At 44.1% G+C, this 23,042-nt stretch overlaps 1 protein-coding gene across 1 annotated transcript in view; it reads left to right on the forward strand.

The window, feature by feature from the left end:
• Positions 1-21,617, forward strand: part of TSPAN7 (tetraspanin 7) — a 104,956-nt gene extending 83,339 nt beyond the window's left edge. The window contains exons 2-8 of the mRNA XM_061988606.1: positions 1,388-1,576; positions 4,496-4,570; positions 6,058-6,153; positions 7,969-8,124; positions 12,831-12,914; positions 20,220-20,292; positions 20,623-21,617. Of these exons, the coding sequence (XP_061844590.1) occupies positions 1,388-1,576; positions 4,496-4,570; positions 6,058-6,153; positions 7,969-8,124; positions 12,831-12,914; positions 20,220-20,288 (669 nt within the window). The 3' untranslated portion in view covers positions 20,289-20,292; positions 20,623-21,617. The remainder of the gene's footprint in view (positions 1-1,387; positions 1,577-4,495; positions 4,571-6,057; positions 6,154-7,968; positions 8,125-12,830; positions 12,915-20,219; positions 20,293-20,622) is intronic.
• Positions 21,618-23,042: the final 1,425 nt, after the last annotated feature.

The following is a 23,042-nucleotide window of genomic DNA, read 5'->3' on the forward strand; positions in this document are numbered from 1 at the left end:
ATTATTCAGCAGCTTTGCTGAACAAAGTTCCCTCTCCAGAGAGGGAGAAGTGCTGCATCAGAGCAGCACTTACTGCCACTGCTGCAGACACAGATTGAGCAGGGGATGCACTCCTTTGCCTGCTAGTCTGGAGCAGCAGGATAATGGAAGGGCACAGAGGGGAGGCGGTGAATGAGGATGCACCCTGCATAATCCTTTTTGAGCTAGCCTAAGTAAAAAAAAGCAAAAAAGCTGCTTTCCTTTTTTCCTTCGAGAATGCTCTCTCTGAATTAATTCGCATCAACCTGTATGAAAAGTAGCTGAGAGATCTTACAGTATAGCTCAGCTGGGATTTTTTAGGTGCGGCATAGCTGTGAAGAAGGATCCACTCCACACACAACTGCAGGGAAACTTTGGTGTAATAATGTTGAATTTCAAGATTTCACAGCAGTGTAAAGATACGGACCAAAGAAAACTTGGAAAGCAAACAAGAAAATACTGTCAGACATTTCTACTCCTGCCCCTCAACAGTAGCTAGTAAGGAGGAGCTAGTAATATGTTCTGGGGGAGTTCAGGAACTGTTGACAGAGCTGGCAGTCAAGATTGGCCCTTCATGTCCTACCTCTCACCCTGTGGTGGGAATGAGGTCTGTGTATACATCCTTGAAGCAGGCATGTCAGTATCAGGTGCCAAGCAGCAGATAGTACGGGCGTCATCCAAGTTGTGGCCACTGCTCAACGGCCTTGTACAGCACATCATGGGCTTCCTGCATGTCCTGGCTGCCCTGTGGCATGGTGGCCTTTAGTTGCACATCTCAGGCAAGAGGCTGGGAGCTCCCAGGGCCCACTGGTGTCCTCTCACCCTGTGTCAGGGCATAAACCTTCTGCATAGCCAGGGAGGTCATTTGCTGTATAGCCTGGGGAAGGCTTGCTTACCAGAGTAATGCACCACAAGAGATGCTCATGTTCCTGAAACTTTGGCTTTACAAAGGGTGGGATTTCAAGCAGCAGGTTTTCGTGGTTCAGGTCCTTTTTGTGGTAAAACTCAGGAGGTATGAGGTGCCAGCAGTTATTGTTGGCTTTTGGCAAGAGTGATGGAGTTGGCTACCTCTCTCAATGTGCTGTAGGAACAGAGAGCCTGTTCCTGCAGGTGACAGACTGCATCCTCCCTCGACAATTGTCAGCTTTGAGGTGATTAGTCCTAGGTGTCCTCCAGTGGCAGTCTTAATGTAACATCTCCAGATGCTGGAAATTAATTTTCTCTCTCCATCCCCCTGGAGTTAGTAGAAGTCTTGTGGCTTCCTTCTGGCAACACAATAGCAGCAATGAATCTCTTCAGGATCACTGCGTATTGAGTTTGGATGCCTTCCCTGGTAGCTCCTTACAGCTTTCTCCTCTTTGCCTTGCAGATCACAGGTGTTATACTTCTCGCAGTCGGTGTCTGGGGCAAGCTCACCCTTGGCACATACATCTCTCTCATTGCTGAGAACTCCACCAATGCCCCCTATGTGCTCATCGGAACGGGCACCACAATCATTGTCTTCGGGCTTTTCGGCTGCTTTGCCACTTGTCGTGGCAGCCCATGGATGCTGAAACTGGTAAGCATGCCAAAGTGCCTTAAGCAAGTGGGGAAGAGTGGTTTTGATATATTGGGATTCGCTCCACCCCCTGCCAAGCTTCATTACATGTTAATATGGTTTTTTAGGCACACGAGCTAGATTTTCATGGTCTTAATGTTCAACACATGTGTCTTTTGGACAAAGAAGAGGAAAAAAAATCTTTGCCAAAACCGTGATTGAGTATGAATGAGTTTTGCTACTGCATGGCGTACAAGCCCGTGTGTGGTTGGGAAAAGGGTGAAATGGTGCTGGTGAATTACTCTGTGAGTAATTCTATAATCATTCTGGTTTTCTGAGAGAGATGACAGGTATATTTCTAATCTTTAAAATGTCCAAAGCACCATAAATTTGAAAATCATTTAAATTATCTTTTAAAGGAGTCACTTTAATACTCTAATGTGAAATCTATGGGAAAAAAAAATAGTTGGTACCTTTTAAAAGCACACCAGTCTTTCTTTTTCTCCTAACATTCACTAGAATAAAACAAGTCAACCCCAGAAAACAAAGCTCCATACAGTGTATTTGTCCTCACCTCAAAGACAGCATGGGCTCAAGGTACACTGAGCAGAGGTACAGCAGCTGTCTCTCAGTCTAGTTTTAACTTCCCTGAGTTGCTCTGTTCTGGGCTTTTGAGCACGTCAAAATAACTCTAAGTTAAGCACATCTATACAACAAACTGTGTTTCTAAGAATATTCAGGGGCAAAATCCCACATATGTTATGGTTTGAACGTGGAAATAGTACCTGTGAAGCACTGAGATAGTGAAACAGGACCTGAAAGTACAATGCATCTCCTGCTAAAATATTGTAAGGCTGATTTTCTAAGGAAACAGGATGATTCTTCTCCTGTTTGAACCATATTTTTAAAAAGGACATTGTAAAGAGACTTAGCTTCCTCAACTGCTGGCAAGGTAGAGATGAGGTAGCAGCTGCAGATGGGTCAGCAGATATATTCTTGTGGCCAGTCAGCATGTACCTAAGGTTGCTGTTGGAGTACCACTGCTGTCTCTTGCTGGTGATATGCTGTTAGGGCACGTGTAGAGGCTTGTTGGAGTTACAGCAGTCCAGATGGGAAAGGAGTAAAGGTGAATGATGATACAAATCCATAGGAAATCAATCTCTGCTAGTTGCTGTGTAAGTCATGTGACTTTTTTAAAGGTATACCACTGAATGGCATGTGCTGTTCCAAGTGCATGGTTTTATTTGCGTTGTACACGTAAAGAACTTTCTTTCTGTCCTGAACAGAGTACCAGGACTGGTTTGACAGCTGCATTAATTGGAGAGAGTGATTTTTCTACTTCTGCTTTCACAGTTGTCCTGCATTCCCCAACAGTCTTCCACTAAAAATAAATTCTCCTCTTTCCACTAAATCCTGATAGGATTGAAATGAATTTGATATGTTTTGGTTTTTTAATTAGCCATTATTTAGCAGGTGGAGAAAAAAGGTAATTTTCTCTCAACGAAATTAAACCCCAACTTCAAATTTTACCATCCCACTTTGCATTTGTTTCTTTACCTTCTTTGTTTGTGTTTAGATGCGTTTTTAATAATGTGGTGGTTTGACCCTGTCTGAATGCCAGGTGCCCATCAAAGCCATTCTGTCACTGCCCTCCTCAGCTGGACAGGGGAGAGGGAAGAGAAAAGGCTTACAAGTTGAGATAAGGAGAGGGAGATCACTCAGCAGTTACCATCATGTGCAAAACAGGCACAGCTTGTGAAGATTAGTTTAATTTATTACTAATCAGATCAGAGTCAGGTAACGAGAAATAAAAACTAAATCTTAAAAACAACTTTCCCCCACCCATCCCTTCTTCCTGGGCTTATTTTTACTCACAAATTCTCTACATCCTCCCTCCCAAGCACCGTAGGGGAAGAGGAAATGGACCTTACAGTCAGTTCATCACACATTTCTCTGCTGCTCCTTTCTCCTCAAGGGGAGGACTCCTCACAGTTTCCCTGCTCCAGCATGGGGTTTCTCCCACAGGAGACAGTCCTCTATGAACTTATCCAACACGGGTACTTCCCAGAGGCTGCTGTTTTTCATAAACTACTCCAGACTGGATCCCTTCCACAGGCTGCTATCCCTCAGAAACCGACTGCTCCAGTGTGATTTCCCCATGGGATCACAAGTCCTGCCAGAAAACCTGCTCCAGTGTGGGCTTCTCTTTCTCCACGAGTCCACAGATCCTGGGGAAACTTCTAGCAGCTTTTTACAGAAGCCACCCCTGTAGCCATCTGTACCAGCTACCAAAGCCTTGCCACAAAAACCCAATACAAATACTTTGTGAGTGTCTACACTGAAAGCACTGTTTTCAAGATTTGTTTAGCTCCATATCCAAATGTTGCCCTGAAAGCCAGACACAGGCCTCAGCTCAGCATAGCATTTGAGGCATCTGTCTAGTATTACCATGAGAATATTTCTAGTGAAGTCAACGGTACAGTTCATTCATAGGAGAAACTTCAGGAATCGGGCAGCAAATCCTAATATAGCAGTGAGACAGATAAACACAAAACAAAACACCAGAGAAGCCTATTTACTTTAGCAAAGTGCCATGCAAACAATGAAGGCTTTGTTTGTATTCCTTATCACAAGATCAAAACCTAAGCGACCTGGATCACTGCTGGCATGTGAGTGTGTTTTAATTTATATGAGAACACTAAGAAATGTGGGAACAGAAAAGTCAGTTATTAGACAAGGCATACGATTTGTGAGTTATATAAACACATGTAATATATCCATGCAAGAATCTATGTATCGCCTCTGAAAGACTTTTGTTTTCTTAACTTCTTTACAGGGCGTCTAGAATGGGAAGATAAATTTTATGTGATAACTGAGCAGTACCTGTGCTGAGATAAAAGCCTGTCACGTTCTGACTTCTCTTGCCTGCTTCCTTTTCAGTATGCCATGTTCTTGTCCCTGGTGTTCCTGGCTGAGCTAGTGGCTGGCATTTCAGGGTTTGTGTTTCGCCACGAGGTAGGTGGAAATGTGCTGTGTTTGCATATGGCAGTGCCTCCCTGGGCAGGAGCTGCTGAGAAGTTCTCTGGAGCGTGGAAAATGTGTAGGTCGCTGAGCTCGGCAGCTCCATACACATCTCCAGGGATGCAGCTGATGTGCAACAATAACATGTGCAGCTCTTAAAAACTGATGTGATTCCAAATGAAGGGATTTAGCCAAAGCTCTTGGCCTCAGCTGCCTGATAATTTACTCTGGAGCTATCGGGTTTTTGTGTGTCCATCATGTAAGATCTTCTTTACTCTTTTACATATGCTGAGAGCTGCAAAATAGATTAAACACTTTTCTCAAACACAGCTTCTTCAGCCAGGCAAATTCTTGTTTATATAAGGCAGAGAGCACTTCTGCATCAGACCAGACTCAATGTTTTGTAAATCTTTTTCTTTGGGGTGGGGGGGAGAGTGGGAGGCGAACGGGGGGTGTGGGATGGGATTTTGTTTCTATCCTGAGAATAAGGAGAGATTAGAAATAGAGTGAGGTAGGAAACTGTGACAGGAAGAAGCTTTAAAAATCGTGATGGTCTAAATTTGTAGTAGCACTTCTGCTTTATCCACTGTAATCAGGTCTATCTCTGGCTTTAAGTCCATGGACCTACATGCCATTAGTGCTGGAGCAAGACAACTCCAGAGACCCTCCTTGTCTCTCCTCTTTGTATCAGCTGGTTTTATATCTCTTTTGACACGAGATTTCCCTTTCTATAGGTTTTTCTGGTGCATACTCTTGCAAGTGGTGGATAGTTTTAAATTTGATCCTCAAATACCTGTCCATCTGCTAAGGATTCCTATTTCCTCTGGCTTGACTTGCAGCAGCCTCAGTGTCAGACTTCTGCTTCCTTTTGGGAAAGGCAGTCTCTTGGGAAGGTCACAGCTATGTGGATTGCCCAAATCATCTGCTACCCAACCCCTTTACCACCCAGTCAATGTGCCTGATCTTCTGAAACCAAGAGACCTCTTGTTCCTTACCCACATGCCTGTGGTGCTGGGCATGAGGGCTGCTGCCCAGTCAGGGAATTCATGTCTGCTTTTGATAACACTGGCTTCTGTTGCAAAGGCATTTGCACAAGCTTCGAATCCCACCAGGCATCCATGAGCAGACAGAAGCACATAATATCCTTCAGGCTTAGTGCTGGAACAAAGTGTTTGGGGAAAAAGCATCAAAGGGTATCTTTCTTGTTAAGTAATTTCCTGGGTTTTAAAACCTAGCAGTTTGCTGGGCTAGTTTTCTTTCTGCATCTGCTAGGTAGACTCCACTTGAAAAATGGCATGATTAACTCCTGACAGTTAAGAGGGAGCTCTGCCAGCTCTGAAAACACACCTGAAAGCAAGCGGGAAGGGACAGTTTGTGTGTTTTTTCTAGGTTTGGAAATGCATTTGCTTGCTGTGAAAACTGTTTCTATTGTTGTGCTTTTCATTGCTCATGTGGGCTGGCTTTTTTCCTCACCCGCGTAGATCAAGGATACTTTCCTTAGGACATACACTGAAGCAATCCAGAATTACAACAAGAACGATGAGCGAAGCCATGCGGTGGATAACGTACAGGAGAGTGTAAGTCTAAAATTGGATATTAAAAGTGAGTAAATTGAGACAAAGCATACTTTCAGGTTTGATCGCAGCCCATGGAGTGTGGATGGCTCAATCTGCAAGCTGTATATTGCAACCAAAATTAGAGGCTGGCAAAACTGGCCTGGAGAAAAAGAATTTCAACTGATATGCTTGTTCAAGATGCCCAAGTTCTAATGAACAAACTGTCTAAAAAGACACACCCTGTCCCACTTCCTTGTTATTGGTCTCATATCTCGAATTAGATTTAGAGGCCAGTTTTATCTATTAAGAACACACCTTGTTCTTAAGGACTGCAGGATTATGAGACATTGTAAATTTGAGCTGGATGAGATGTATGGATTTATAATCTATCATCCTCTATCATTGATAAACTGCTACAGTTCTGTTCACAGGTCCAATGTGAGGTTAGCAGAGGAGATCTAGTGAGCTAAGGGAAGAAACAGAGTGTATTTTCTCCAGAGGAAAAGGAGATAGGCAAATGTGCTACCGATGCTAGCAATGAAAGGTGTTGTCTAGCCATGCTTGAGGGATGAGTTAGGTGCTTGGTGGAAGAGCCTTTCTGACCCAGGAGTTGTGGTAACAAGACAACAGAAGGTTGCCTTGCCTTCTGTCAGGGCACGAGCAAACGCCACAGCATGGCCAAACCAGTTGGAGATACCACTCATAAGGGACCAAGTCTACCAACTACAACACATCACATTTAAATTCCTAAGGGAAAATGTTCTGTAGCAGGAAGCTATCCCTTCAGCTCACAACACAGCCTAAGAGCCAATTTGCATTTCATATGACTGTAGCTTCCTGAATGGCTGAAAGTTTAATGTCATTGTATTGCTGACTTTCAGATCTCCTAGAACATCTAGATGTTGGGCCCCTCAGTGTGTTTGAAACTGTGCCTCTAACACAGCTTCTCTGAAAGTGAATTTATTCTGCCATCTGATTGTCTGATTGCCTAGTGATAAACCTGTATTTTTACCTTCTCATTGCTTAGAGTTGGCAAAACCAAGTCAAAGTTTTGACTAATTGTTCGGTGTTTCTGTCGTAGCAAAACATTAATTTCATTTGTAGCTCTGTTTTTACAGGAACTACATTTATAAGCTGTTTTCATGCAGAATATTCAGCACGTAGTCCTTATCTTTGAGTGACTGTCTTCCAAGCTCATTATCTAGAGCAGAATATCATTCCCAGCTTATAGGTTTTAAGTTGATTTCATAGACACATTCTATGAGCATATGGTCTCTTTCTATTCACAGCTCAGTGAATTTTCCTAGAAATTGCTTTTGTGGGTTAGAGAGGGTTGCTTCACCTTAGCAAGTTGTACTAGTTTTACCCTGTGTGTGTTACATGTAATTCTGTGTAATGCTGTGGGGTTTTTAAAGCCATTTCTTTTGACCGCATTGTGAGGCCCTGTCTTGGAATTTTCAGGAAAATCTTTAATTGAATAACTAAGTAAGAAAGGAAATGAATAAATGAAAAAGCCTCAACAGACTTTCACAGAATCACTTGCAACTCAAAAAAAAGCTGGCTTTATGGCAGGAACTTTGTCAAACGTTACAAACAGTAGCTCTGCTCATAAAGTACTTAATTTTGGGGCATGTTGTCTGCTCCAGTTTCCTGTAAATGACCTGCCTGTTCCTTTTTTGATAAATGGGTCAGGGAGTGGTACCTGCTTGTCCAAACTGGAGACAATCTGTCTTTATTTTGATTATGAGCTTATTAAGTGGGCAGTGATGATTCAGTACTGTTTTTAATTATTATTTGTTGTTTGTTTCTTTTAAACCTGCCTCTTGCTCCTCACAGCTGAGCTGCTGCGGCATTCAGAGCTACACCAACTGGAGCACCAGCCCTTACTTCTTCAAACACGGCATCCCTACGAGCTGTTGCATGAACTCCAGTGACTGCAATACTCAGGATCTGCGCAACATGACTGTGGCTGCCACTAAAGTAAACCAGAAGGTACCAGTAACGTTGTGCCAGAGGCAGTTGTTGAGAAACCATCCGGTACACCCATGGAGCATATGGCTGCTTGCAGTTGCATTTCATTTTGAGTGATTGGCTGGTAACGTGTATTGGTCTGGAGTGATGGTAAGGCTGGGCTTTGGCTCCTACTTGCTGTCAAATCCTTTAAGCTGGCCTTTCTTAAATGACCAGGTGCAGCGGCATTTCTGATGAGGAAGGAATTCGTTCCCCTTCCTCACAGCAGAGGTTGAGGTCTGTCACTGCACACAGAGGCAACGCTGACTGAGCACAGGACCACGAGTGGCATGTGCACTTGGCTACCCTTGAGGGTTAGGTCAGTCAGCACTTCTCTGCTCTCTCTTGCTGAATGCTGTGAGGATTTGTTGAGGACAAAGACATAGCTAGGTGAAGGGAAGGTTTTACTCTTGTTTACATGCAAACAGTAATTTTGGTGCCAGAACTTAACTATCATCCCAGAGAAAACATGAGGCAGCATGAGTGGCCCCTCCCTCCACTGGGGTGACCTACAGGAGCAGGTAGTGTTGGGAAAGCAGGTTGGGAAAAGAGGAAGAGAAAGAGTAATTGCAGAATAAAAAATACAGAAAATACAAAGAAAAGGAGGGAGGGAGGAATAAAGATAAAAGAGTACAGCATACATAGCAGACACTGCACTGCAGAAATACAACTGAAGTTACTGCTTTAAGTCTACTGCGTCATCAATTCTTTCTTCTCACTTGAGGTTTGCAAGAGAGGCAACAGTTTGCTGGTGACAGGAATGGTATTGTGGATAAGTTGCTGCATAGCTTAGTCCTAATTAAGGATTATTATTTTTCTGACTCTGTTTCCAGAGTTGAATTGTAAAAAAATAAATAAAATTCCTGAGTAGATAACAGAGGAAACAGGAAAATGCCTCTCTGTCTTCTGTTTTCTATCCTTTTCACCTCAGTCACCTGTGAATCGGGAGTTTGGAGTGGTGACTGAGCCCAACTTGAATCATTTTGCTTTTAAAACCAGTCAAGTGGGCAACATTTTCTAGCATGTATTAAAAACCAAAAATAAAAAAACTCTAGAGGATTATTTTCCAATAAGCCTTTCTTTTCTGTAATAGCTTAATGAGAGCCACTTGATACAGACATACGTGGAACGTTTGTGACATCTGTCTGTTAAGAAACTCACAGTTGCCACCAGCAAAGTATTGTTGCTGGGTCGCATGATATAAAGGATTCAGTTGCCCTTCATGAACTTGTAGTAACTTTTAGTTTTTGTAGAAGTGGAAAGAAGGTGAAAAGCAGGATGGAATGGATCCAGAGGATGTGCATTACAGCCAGCAGCTGCTGTAGGTAGGGTCCCTGCTGGACAGCACATGCTGAACCCCTGCTTAGAATCTTAGAATCATTATGACTGGAAAGGACTTTTAAGATCGAGTCCAACAACTCACCTCACACTGCCAGGCCCATCACTAAACCAAACTATGTCCCTCAGCAGCTCATCTGTGCATCTCTTGAATATCTCCAAGGATGATCTCCCTGGGCAACCTGTTTCAATGCTTAACAACCCTATCAGTGAAAGAGTTCCTCCTGCCCACCTTTTGCCTACCTTCCCAGCAGGAAAGCTTTGTGGTATGACTGGTACTCTACCAGTGGTCTCACCTTTTCAGTTTGGGATGGCCACTCTCTCTGAACCTTTCCTGTCTGCAAAACTGAGCAGGTGCCATTTGCATTCCCAGTGCCACTCTGGTGTTTCTCCCAAGTACCAGGCTTGCTGTGCATGCTTTGCATGCACAGAGAAATCCCTGCCCACTTGCTTGTTCCTCTGGCAAAGGATGCCTGCTAAATTGTAGGAAGCAGCTGGGGGATGAATGAGCTTGTTCTGGTCCAAAGCTAGTAACTCCCAGCATGCTTGCATCTCTCCTGTCAACGCATGAGTCACCAGACAGAAAAGGACTGCTGATTCCTCGGGAAGCAGTTGACTTAGTTACTTGATTTAGTAACCTAGGGGAATTTCATGTGTCCTGTGACATGGTATTGCATTTTCTGAGACAACTGCTTGTAGTCAAAGGTTGTGAAGATTTCTGTTTAGCAGTTATGAGATCTCGGAGTTGTCCCAAATGTTTGAGCAAGGTGGGATGTTTCTGAAAGGGACATGAGAAGAAAAAGCAAGCAGAAGGAAATGTTGTGTGGCCCTAGGCTTTCACTTCAGGTAGGAAGCAAACGTCATTGTCTCTGACCTGAGTCCCTTGCTCATCTTGGAAATAGGTACTTTGCTGTATGTGTGTTGAGAAGAAAAGTACATATTGTCTGTGTTGTGGAAGACACTTTATTGCCACTTCTGTGGACAGGTATATTTGAAATGCATCTTTTTGGTGGATCTTGCAAAATTATCAGTAAGACAAGTTCTCTATGAGCTAATCATATTACTAGCAGTTTGAACCAAGAGTGTTAAACTAATCATAGAATCATGGAATTGGTTTTGGTTGGGAAAGACTTTTAAGATAATCAAGTCCAACCACTAACCTGACACTGCCAAGGCCACTACTAAACCTTGTCCCTAAGCAGATCATATATACATCTGTTATACATCTCCAGGGCTAATGGCAGGACTAAAAGACAACATTCCTGGATTTTCTTTGCCAATTCTGCCACTAGCTGGCTTAGTGTCCAGGTACATCGCTTAGGGTACATCATTCATTTAGTCTGTCTGTTTCTTCATCTCACGTGGGACTAATGACTAACTTTAAGAGCTGTCATTAGTATTAGCTAATTCATATTCATACAGTGCTTTTGATCTGCAGAGTTCATTACCAACAAACGTGAAGAACAACTTCTCTCTAAAATATTAATAAAGGAACAGACTTGTGGAGTCAATAAGGATCAGATACCTGCTGAATTGTCACTTCTGTCCTCTGAATCAGCACCCAGATGTGTGCTTGCAGTGATTCACACACCACTGGTAGTGTATATGCAACCATTGGGTGCTTCTTGCACTCTGTGCATAGTAAGGACTGAGCAAATAAGCTGTATTTATTCAATGTACTTTACAAAACATATTGTTGTGATTTAGAAAAACAGTCTTCAAATGAAGAGAGTGATCAAAACTCTCTCATTTGCATATTTTTAAAGAGATCTTCTGTCTGTCTCAAATTACCATTGCTGTTAGATGTTGCGTCTCTTGAAGGCTGTTGAACAGAACAGATTTCAGAAGAGCTGTGGAGAACATTAAGCCATGTCAGAGGGAATGAAAGCACGGCTTGAGAAATCTAATCTCATTTCAAAACATGTATAAAACACACACATCTATAGTTGCTCGATGTGTTAAATAAGCATGCTTGAATCTGACATACTGTACCCTGTTGTAAGACATAATTAAGGATTAATATGTGTACTTAAACATCTCAGAAATGAGTTACAGCTGTGCTGGACCTCAGCTATTAGGCTTGCCACTTCATTACTCTCAGGATTAAAGAAAATGGCTTCTGAAATTATAAAAGAGGTTAAAGGAATGATACAATCTAGTTCATGAATGGCCTGTCTCTAACAAAGGACATTCTTCTTATCTTCTAGCTGTTAGTTTTTACAAGCACCTAATGCCCTGAATTCATGTAAAGAGTTCCTGCAGCGTTTGCAGGAGTGAGAGGTGTGTGGATGGAGGGTGACTGTGGAAACACTCTGTCTTACAAGACACGAGTCCAAATTGAGGCAGGGAACTCTGTTATTTTTCCAAGTTCTGATAGAGTGGATAAAGTTGTGATGTTAAATACAATGCCTTGGGACTGGCCTTAAGCTGGGAGTGGTGTTGACCATTTGAGGAAGCATGGCAAAAGGATGGCTTTGGTTTGCAGATGAATTAATGAAAGAAAAAATAGATGTCATCTTTCTTTTTGTGTCACTTGTTCAGGTTCATTTAGGCACCATAAACTAGGACAGCCAATTTCAAATGCTTTTTCGAGGGGCAGAGTAGGTGAGGAGAGAAACTTGGTAAAAATTATCATATTGAGGGGGATATCTCAAAAAAACCCTATGCAAGAGAAGGGCAGGAATGTACATGAACCTTCTGGCCCTGGTGTGGGCTGTGAATTGAAGCAAGAGGAAGCAAGTCAGCTGATGGAGTCAGGGTCTATGCTAGAGAGAGAAAAAATTGGGGATCACATGAGGGAACAAACCAACCAAGGCACTCCATACAAAACCCTTGATAACTTTGTTATATGGTTTAAGGTTATACACTACTCAGTACCTTGGCTGATGTCCTTTGACAGACGAAAGTAAGCAGAACGTGCCACTGAATACCTGAAGCATGCTTATATTAAATATCTGGAGTATTATGAAGTCAGCATCATTCGTTCAGTTTTGCCACCTGTATTTATTATAGCATTGCAGTATACTTTTACTGGTTTGATTTCAGGTCAAAACTGTATTACTGTTTTTTAAAACAAGTAAAACTGACTTTATTTAATAAGACCTATAAAAATGAGTGCAACACCACATTTAGCTTTTAAAAGTACTAAAATACATTCATTTCTAAAAAGAACTGGTTTTGCCACCACTTTCCATCATTCACTTGGAACAGCTATTAAATAGAGAGGTGCTGTTGTTAAAAATTAGAGCAAAAATGTTGTCTAGCCCAAGTCCATTTTGAAGGAGAGAGTTGTATGCATGCATTCGTGGCAGGGAAGGTCGATGCAAGGAATGATTTTGTTTGTTTTCCAGGGCTGTTATGACTTGGTGACCAGTTTTATGGAGACAAATATGGGAATCATAGCTGGAGTGGCTTTTGGGATTGCATTCTCACAGGTAAGTGCATAAATGCTTCCCTTTTCCTGTTTTTCCTCTCTGTCTTTTACTTTACCGGGGCTTCAGGGAAGGAGGGATTATGGAAAGGGACTGAACTCAGCGTGCTCATTAGTCCTGAGGTCATCTGTTCATTGATTTTCTTGTTTTTTTCAACTTAAATGAAGTTTCTCCTTGGGAATATCAGTTACGGTTGAGCTAATGACTAGCTCAAGGAAAAACAACTTGTCCATCTACTGGGTCAAATAGAGGTTAACCCAATAAAACATTAGCTTAAATGGGGCATAAACAGCTAAGAAGACAAACAGTTTATCCATTGTTTGGATAGGCTTCTATCTTCTAAGCACTCTTATTTTTTCTTAAAAGAGTTCAGAGTTCAAATTATAGTATAACTTCAGGCTTCTTCATCCTGAACCTGGAGCCTGGTTTTAGTGACCAGTTTCATTGTATTTTTTTTACTTAGCACTGAACACTGAATATCAAAATCAGATTATTAAACCAACTTCTTGCCTGCAGTAAAAGGAATTTGGCATGGGAGGGATGAGAGGAGAACTAAGAAGGTGTTTGCTGCTGCCTGATATTGAAATTGTGTTTACCTAGACAGGAGTTGGAGAAACTAAGGTCAGAATCTTCTGATCAAGAAGGGGGCAGGAAAGTACCTGCATCTTTCAACAAGATACTTCTCCATACTAGTTATTTTGTGGGTGATGGCAGGAACTCTTCTGGAAACATGCAAGAAACAAGACAGAGGGAAACTTTGGCAATGCAAAAGTGCTTGCAGAATGGTTCAGCAAAACACAACAGCAATGTGTGTAATGCCTGAACCGCTTCCACCTGAGAGGCAACCTGCCTTCTTTCTGTGGGAAGTACACAGTTGTCGTGGTTCTGCCCAGACAGCAATGAAGCAACATGACAGTCTCTTGCTCACTGCCCCCCATCCACCCCCACCATCATTAGGATGGTGGAGACCCCAGTGAAATGGGAGGAAAAAAGATAAGCAAGGTTGTTGTGGATTAAGACAAGGGCAGGGAGGGCTTGCTGCCAATTATGGTTCAGGGTAAAACAGACTCCAGTACTCGACTTAGAGAGGAAAGTAGGAAAGTTTATTCTACTACCTACAAGAAACAGAACGGAATAAAAGCAAAAAGGGAGCAGGATGATGAGAAAATTACAACCAGCACTTTAAGATCTTCCTCCCCCATCCCTCCTTTCTTCCTGGGCCCAGCTCACTGCTCCCGATATCTCTACCTCCTCCCCCCTCAACGGCTCAGGGGAGCAGGGAATGGGGGATGTGGTCAGTCTCTCACAGATGGGCTCTGCTGCTTTTGTCTTCTCAGAGGAGGACAACTCCTAGCATTCTTCCCCTGCTTCGATACGGGGTTCCTCCCACGGGAACTTCTCTGGTGTGGGTTCCTCCCAGAGGCTATGGCTTCTGCCAATATGGGGTCCCTCACATGGGACATAACCTCCTCTGGGCATAGTCACTACCCTTGATTCAGGGTCTTTGATGAAGTGCAAACAAATCTCAGCTTCACCAGTCCTCTTCACAGGATGCAGGGGAGTCTCTGCTCCAGCACAGCTCCTCCTCTCTTTCATCACTGACCTTGGGGTCCACATGATTGTTTCTCTCTCTCCTCCAACTGCTTGCACCACCAGCCAGAAAAGAAAAAAAAAAAAAAAAAGAAAAAAAGAACAGCACAAGGAACAGGAAAAAGCCTCCTCTTCTGGCTTCTTCTTAAAAAGTGATCGTGGAGGCATCTAACTGGCTCAGCCCCAGAAGTGGGTCTGGCTCAGAGCTAGGGAGAGTTTTGAGCAACTTCTTACAGGAGCCATCTTTACAGCCCCTTCCCCCTTACCAGAAGTGGCTCCATGTCAAACCATGACAATAGTACAACTGCAAATGTCGTATGCAGCTTTCATTTGCTTCATTCACACGATATTAAAAATCTGTTTCCTGAGGCAACATTGAAAATACGAATATATCTGTTGATTGACATGTTTATCCAGTGGTTGAAAAACAGTGAGGTACTAGGAAAAATTATTTGACTTGTTTCTTAAAGCTTGTGAATTCATTTGGCAAGCTTTAGGTTTACTCTGTGCTGCACTGGAAACTGGTGATTCGCCAGTGCTGCCGCTGGTGATGGGCAAGTGAATTAATGGAAGGGCTGGAGTTGCCCTCTTGCCCCTCCTGCTCTGTGTGATCAGGCTGTGCTTGGCTGCAAAGTGTCTTAGTTACATCTCTCTGAGGACTAATTTGCTCAGTGGTTACAATGGCCTCCAGCTTCTTCAGAATAACTGTCCTCCTTGTGAAAGGTGGCCACCACATGCTCTCAGTCAATGTATGCACAACCTGAGGCAGCCCTAAAACTGTTTGGACTCAGATCAGCTGTCTGTCCTTCCTTGGGCATATCTGGGAACCTGGTGCCTTGTAGCCTAGGCATTAGGAGCGAGAAACTCATGATTTGTCCTTGCAGCCCATTTTGTGTGAGTGTAAACGTTGGTTCATCACACCATCAGGCACCTAGAGAATGTGCATGGGTGTCAGGTCTTTGGGATCCAGAAGCAGTGATGCTACCAGTCTGGAGCTGTTGGTGCATGGAGCAGGGGCAGTTTGGGGATTTGTTTCCTAGGCTGTTCTAGTGCTTGTTGAAGAGTCACGGTTGTCTTGATGCTCTTTTCCAGCCTTGGCTATGACTTGATTACTGCTGCAGGACTTTGAGCTCTTAGTTCAGTTCAGTTTCTAGACAGCCGAAAGGCTATGAAGTGTCTTTTTAAATGCCTCACGTAAAACTATTCAAACGAAAAATGGGATGAGTAGAATTTTATAGTTCATACACTGCTGGGTCAAATGCCTCAGTCAGGACCAGTACAACCTGAAAGCCTTTAGTCAGTGTATTATAGATACAGTAGGCAAAGCATCATCTTATCTTGCCTGAAAAATTTTGGCAGCTGGGAAGGAGACTGTAGGAAGAATGCAACTGGTGTTGTTGGTATTTTGGCACGTGTCTGGATGTTTACTGTAGGCCACTGGTGGTTTGTGAGCTCCTTTACCAAAGGCAGACAGGCAGAAGGGGCAGAGAATGGCCTGTGCAATGGGAGCCCCTCAGCACAAGGCGAGATCAGGGTGACAGGCTGCAGGCAGCTTGAGGCAGGAAGGCACTGCACTTTCTGTAATTTTCCACTAGTATTTGGATCCCACACAGGTATTCCTTTGTGTTCCTGAGTGATTCCTTTTCCACAGCTGTCCTTCTTTCATCTGCTGTGACTAAGTCTTAATAGTACTATACATCCCCTCTGGATTATCCCGATACAAGCTTATTGCCTGTGTGCAGTCTCACCAATCTGAAGTAGTAAACAGAACATGCACATATAGAGGATCTCCCTCAGGGCCAACAGTTAGTTTAAGAGGGGCTTGTATATCAGATTTTTTTTTTTTCTTTTCCTTTTTTTCCCCCAATGTTCCTTTTTCTTTCCAACCACAGAAATACCATTTTGATAATTTAGACTTTTTCTAACTTCCCAGCTACTTCACAAAGAAAAAAAACCAAACCCATGTTAGAGATTTCATTCCAGTTTTCAGCTCTCTGACAAAACAACATCAGTTGTAATTGTAACCAAAGTTATGTTTTTTATGTGGTGTTGGCAGCCCACGCTGCCACCTGGGGATGTCGCTGGCAGGATGGGCACTCTGAGCAGACATCCTGCTGCTTGGGATGATTGTGAATGTGGAAAAAAGAGAAGAGATGGGATGCAGGGGAGAAAAATGCAGCTCTCATGGGGTGTGAAAAGTAGAAGGCGGACAGTCGTAATTTACTACCTACTCTGTTGTGCTGGACCCAATTAGGGACGGTGTTTACAAATTGATTTCGGGTTAACCATGGCTGGCAGTAGTGACAGGCATTACTCCAGCTGTAGGCAAGCTTTTGCTCTTCCTATTGAGAATAGGTTTAATCTAAATAAAAGACAAATTAGATCATGCTGCTCTTCTACAGTAAAGCATGCTCAAGGGCCTTCCCTTCACATGATTTGTTAGGTGTTGACTAGCACGGTGAATGTGCTGATGCCCAGAAATAGGGAAAGTTGGTGTCACGGCATTGCACGTCTCACAGGCCTGGCACAGACCTCCCAGTCAGTCAGAGTTTTTAAAAGAATGCTGTGTTGCTGAAATAGTCTGCACTGTTCCTTGGGTTTGAAATAATAACAATAAAATACAGTTTTATTGGTTTTGGACTCAGACACCAATGTTGACTTCCAGCTGGAATAATTTCAGTTTAGCAGGTGCTCTTCAGAGCAGCAAAATGATCTCAGAATTGTGCCCAACAGAGAATAAAATTATGCAAGCAGCATAGATGATGAAGAGTTTTGGCTAGATAAAACTACAGCACAGGCGTTGTCTTAAGAGATATAGGAGGAGTCTGGAGGGGTTTATAGATTGTGGTTGCAGTAGAGTCCCTAAGTAGGAGAATGTCAGTGCAGTGTTAAGGGCAAATTATTCCCTTTGTAGTGAAGTCAGATGCTTCCCATGTATCCAAAGCCAGTTGTTGAGCATGCACAGCTCCCATCACAAGATCCAATATGTGACTTGAAATCTCGTGTAAGACTGACTTGCTTCTAAAGACCAACCACTGTGGATTCAGCATGGAGACAGGACCTGTGCCAGAGGCGTGCCATGGCATAGGAGGCTAAACCAAGTAAGCAGCTTGTGATGTTGAACATTCTCTGTCATCTGAATTAGAGCCTGGGAACCTGAATGTATGGAGGTTTACATTTTGAGAATATGGTCAAGGTAAACCATTGGGCTAAACAATTATCCCTGATGGATAAAAAATGTGTTTTCAGCTTACCTGATCTGCTGGTGAATTCCAAGTTAGTTCAACATATTTCTATTTATAGACATTCTCTCAAAGAATGAAAAGTGGTGAAGATACCAAGAACCAGAATAAAATGGAATTTAGAATTGCACTTCAGCTTCTCTTTGTATAATAAGATATAATAAGTGTGTAATGCAAAAGAGCTTGCAGTCAAAGTTAGCTCCTGAAAAATAACTACGCTAAAAAGCCAGTTATCACATATATGATAGGAGATCATCCAATCTAGAAATCATCCAATCCAACACCCTGCTAAAGCAGGTTCACCTAGAGCAGGTCACACAAGAACACATCTCCAGGAGGTTTTGGAAACCTCCAGAGAAGGACACTCCACACCTTCCCCAGGCAGCCTGTACCAGGGCTCCCTCACCCTCACAGCAAAGAAGTTTCTCCTCATGTTCAAGTGGGACTTCCTGAGTTCCAGCTTGTGCCCATTACCCCTTGTCCTGTCACTGGGTGCTACAGAAAAAAGACTCCCATCATCTTGACACCCATCCTTTAGGTATTTATAAGTGTTGATAAGGTTCCCCCTTCAGTCTTCTCTTCTCCAGGCTGAACAGCCCCAGGTCTCGCAACAACAGTGGCCATAATCTGGGTGACTGGGATGGGAAAGAGTAGGTACTTTGTGGCACAGGCATCTGAAAAAAAAGAAAGTAAACTTGAATGTGTGAATGTTGTTTGCCATTGTGGGATGAGGGAGGAACTGAAGGTCTCCCCTGAGCCTTCTTTTCTTCAGGCTAAACAGCCCCAGATCACTCAGCCATTCCTCATAGGAGATGTGCTCTAAATCCTTTACTAGCTTGGTAGCCCACCTTTGAGTCTTCTCCAGCACCTCAATGTCCTTCTTGTAGAGAGAGGCCCAAAACTGGACACAAATAAGGTTCCTGCTTGAACACCCATCTAGAAAAGTTTTGTATAAAAGGCAACAGGATGGCTAAAATGTCTTCTTGGTGTCAAGGGATATTTTCAAAGCTGAGGAGGGTTTTCAGCACCCACATCTCTTTTGGCAACTGAAAATACAGCCCCTGAACTGTAGTAGGCTACATTTTTGTTGTAGGTTGGTCAGGAGATGTTACCTGTGTCCCACATCCAGTTGCAATCCAAGGCAGCATCATCCTTGGTGTTTAATGCCAAAACTGGGGAGAGGGGACAGTGAGGTTACAGCTTGCTTTTAAAGGTAACTCCGTGCCCTTTTGAGATGCTCAGAACAGTTCTGGTGGACGCTGAAACAAGAAAGGGAGCAAACTTCTGGCAAAAGCAGCATGGCCTGACCCAAGAATATGACAACTTAGAGGCAGAAAACAGTTTATCAGAATGTGAGGTACCCCAGCTTGGTTTGCTCTGGGCTGATGCCAGCCCAAATGAAGCAATTGACTGGTAAAGAAGATGTATTTTGTGATGATGATCATGTTAAGAGGGGGCACTGATGGTCACGGAGAAAGGGCACACAATCCCAAGCGTGAAATAGAATAAGGAGCCAGTTTGGATGAGCAGCCAGCCACATGCTGTTCAGGGCCTGAGGGAGCTCCACTGCTGCCGGAAGGTTGCGATCCCCCCGCTTCAACACTGCTCCTTCACAGCAGGAGCAGGAGACGGGCAGAGGTGATGCCTCAGGGGCACGGGCAGGCTGGCTGCAGCAGCTGGGGCAGCCCTGCCTTGGAACCAGGTCCAGGGAAGGCTGCCGCTCCGTCCTCAGGCACAGCCCTCTCGCCTCGGCCCTGTAGCCATGGATGAGCTGTAACAATCTGGATATGCTCATGAGTTAATTAATTGACCAGTGCAAACGAGAAGAGCGAGGCTGAATTATTTATGGCCTATTAATGCTGTTGGCGTATGCAGGAAACGCTAACAAACTGCAATAGGCAAAACGTTGAAATGACTGAGTGCTTATTGACGAGTGGAAGCTGGGGATCTGTTTTCAATAATTGACTGACAGCCAAGGGAATCGTGAAAGGTGCTTTTTAAAATTTATTTCCAGATTTATAACGCTCGTTTCTCCAGCGCTGCATCGTTTGTAAAGAAAGCATAAGCACTCTGGGGCTTTAGGAAGCTTTTCTCCTGCACACTGTTCACTGCATTAGGTGGGCAGCAGCTCTGGGTGGTGGCAGGGTGGCGGGGAGGGACCCAGGTGGAGCTGGCGAGTGGAACGCGGTCGGTACTGTGCTGGTAGCCCTGACAGTTTAGCCATCCACCTCTGACTTGCCCAGGCACTGACAGTGGGATTGAAAAGCAGCAAAAGGACACGTTGCTTATCAAATAAATACTCTCTGATAAAAATCAAGGGAAGGATCCAAGGGGAGATTTTAATGCTGTTTTTCTGATCAGAGCTTAAAACAAGAGTAAGTTCTCTACTGCATAATGACTCCAGAAAGTGAAATCTTTGTACTCCACAGCCTCTTCCCTCATTTAACTTAACTTCTTCTATTCTTATCTGCAACAGTTGATCGGGATGCTGCTGGCGTGCTGTCTGTCCCGGTTCATTACTGCTAACCAGTACGAGATGGTGTAACGAGGTGAGCTGTCCCTGCTTTCCCTGCGATTGTATTGCCCTGACGTATTGTCATGGCTGTGCTGCTTCTGCTGAAGGTAGCGGGCTAGTTTTAGATGCTCAGCATGTTCATCAAGGATTAAGTCTTCCCAGGGGATTCTTTGCTTTGGGTTTCATCCCAATATTCTGTCTGGCGGGGAAGAAAAGAAAACAACGTAACAAACCAGGGGGAAATGTTTTGTCATTTCAGTTTTCTTCTTGAAAAGAGAGGGCAAAATACCTGCCATGAGCACCATTAGCAACCAAATCAACCTGCTCCTTTTCATTTATCCCCCCCTCCCACCCCGCTCTCTAGTCTTTCAGGAGCGCCAAGTTCAGATCCTGCCTGAAGATCCGGAGCTGCCGAGTTGGAGAAAGACTGACCCGAATGTTATAGCACACACTGTCTCCCGCACGCCCGCACGCACATCCGCACCCCCGCCAGCGAGCACGTGCGCGCGCGCAGCCGCCCCCCCATCCCCGCCTTCCCCCGTCCCCCCCTCAGCCTCTGCCCCACGCGTAGTGTGTACCCTTCATTCTGTGAAGTGCCACCGAGAGCAGCCGAGGCTTCCCTCCCTCCCCACTCCCCGCTGGGGCCTCCAGACCCACGTCACGTGTCCCCACGGCCAGGCCCACGGCCAGGCCCACGGCGGCACCGTCTCCCTGTTCTCGGTCACACAGTAGTTGCATCGTAAGTTAACAAAGGTAATTCATTAACAGCGTTGATCGGGCTGTGCATGTAGTGACTGGAGGGCGTAATTAGCCTTTCACCATGGTTAATAAGTGTTGCACACGTTCATATAAACTGGTATATGAAATAGATATTCTTTCTGTTTCATCTTAATTTCCTTGTTTCGTTTGTTGCTTTACTAAGGTTTCCATCTTTCCCCACCATCCCCTCACGCCTGCCCCCCTCCCCCTTCCCCAAACACAAAGGAATCATAAAGATAACATAAAGATACTTGAAAAATGGTGTTAAAATGTCGTACTCGAAGGGAACCGTTATATTCCTGATGTTCTCCTACATCTTTGATTCTTACTCAGTGTTGTATGCCTAGTGCGTATCCCAGTAGGCTTTGTCTAGTGCATTTTGCCTCTGAACCTGATCCTGTGTAATACTGTTATTAAGCTGTGTTGTTGCTTACTGTGAAGGCAGGAATTTTGCTTCCTTTATTTTTGTTAGGTAGTTATGAACTAATTGAACTGTGCTGTACTGCGGCCTTCATTTTTTTTTGTTGTTTTTCCTGTTCTTTCTTTTTCTCTCTTTTTGCATTGAGGTTGCAGCAACCAAATAACGTCGTCGAGTCAAATCGAAATAAACACACACACACACACAAAATCACACACAAAAAACCAGGCATATGAAATATTTTTGGGGGAGAGCAAAAGTTTAAAACCTTTTTAAGAAAATAGGACTTTTTTAATAATGCCTCTGTCTAGCATGCCAACGAGAATGCATTGATATTGTATTTGTGATATACGTATTAATAAATGGAACCATTACAGATTTCTAGCTGCTTCCTTTTGGTTCTTTAGTCGTAACAAAACTCTTCCAGGGGCTAGGGGGAAAGCGAACGTGAAACACAAGTGCACAGCTTGGAGTGACGTGTCTTTATACGTATTTTAACAACTAATTTGCCTGTGACAGGAAGATGTTACTGCCTTGGGAAGAAGAAAGGAAAAAAAAAAAAGATAAAGAGCTGGAATTGCTTCAAAACTCCTAGAAAAAAACCCCTCACACAGCTGGTTTCACCACGTGACAAATACATAACCTCTGCTTTGTGATATTCTTTTCCTTGTGACTGATAATGATCTGCAGTGTTTAATTATCCCGTCCTCCTCAGCACTGTGTGTGGTTTTGGCCTTAAGCATTTCTCTCTGGTTTTGGTGAGAGTGGGGAGGAGAGGGATTTGGGGTGGAGAGGGGTGGGTAATAGCCGTCTTTGCTGCGTTCGTGGAAAGACAGGCACCTATCTCTTTCTCATGTGAGTACGTGAAGTGTTGAAGACCTGATGGAAAGCCCACGGAAGTTGAAACCTGGAAGTTTTGGAGTGGGCCCTTACTTTGCCAAGGCAGACGAAGAAGATTTGAGGAGGGGAGACCTGTAGCCTTCTGGCTGCGGAGGAGCAGTGTAGTGCCTGTGTCCCAATGCACAGCCATCTGTCCACCTACCCACCCGGCCACTGTGACCCTCTGCCTGGGGAGGGCTGTCCTGCAGCAGAGTGTCTTCAGCACCACATCCTGAGGAGCCTATGGATTTAAAATCCCAATGGCATCTTCAGCTTTATTTAGAGAGGGAAGAGAAACAGAGATTTGTGTCTAAGAGCTAAGAGGATGCCAGTCCACAAGTTGAAATCTGCCCTCAATCAAGCGCCTGCCATGAGGGAGGAGGCTGCCTTTACGTACAGAGAACACCCACATAGGTCCTGCTTATATAAATGCTGGGCCATTTCGTGCCCTTTGCGGGGAATAAAGCCGCTCAGCACAGGTTGCAGCACTCACATTTGCAGTCCCTTCTGAAGGCTGAGAAACAGCCGCAGCCGTTTGCTCGGTTGCTGGGGCTACGCCACGCTGGAGCGGTGCCCTTCTCCTGCAGGCACAGGGAGATCACAGGGGAAGGAGGAGATGTTTTTCCACACCAGACAGAACCAGCCCACCAGCCACCCCAGTTTCCCTCCCCTATTCATCCCCAGGCAGGTCTCCCCTGCCACCATGGAGGGGAGGAGAGGGGGGAGAG

This window comes from Colius striatus, chromosome 1, assembly GCF_028858725.1.
Source record: "Colius striatus isolate bColStr4 chromosome 1, bColStr4.1.hap1, whole genome shotgun sequence".
NCBI classification, from domain to species: Eukaryota; Metazoa; Chordata; class Aves; order Coliiformes; family Coliidae; genus Colius; species Colius striatus.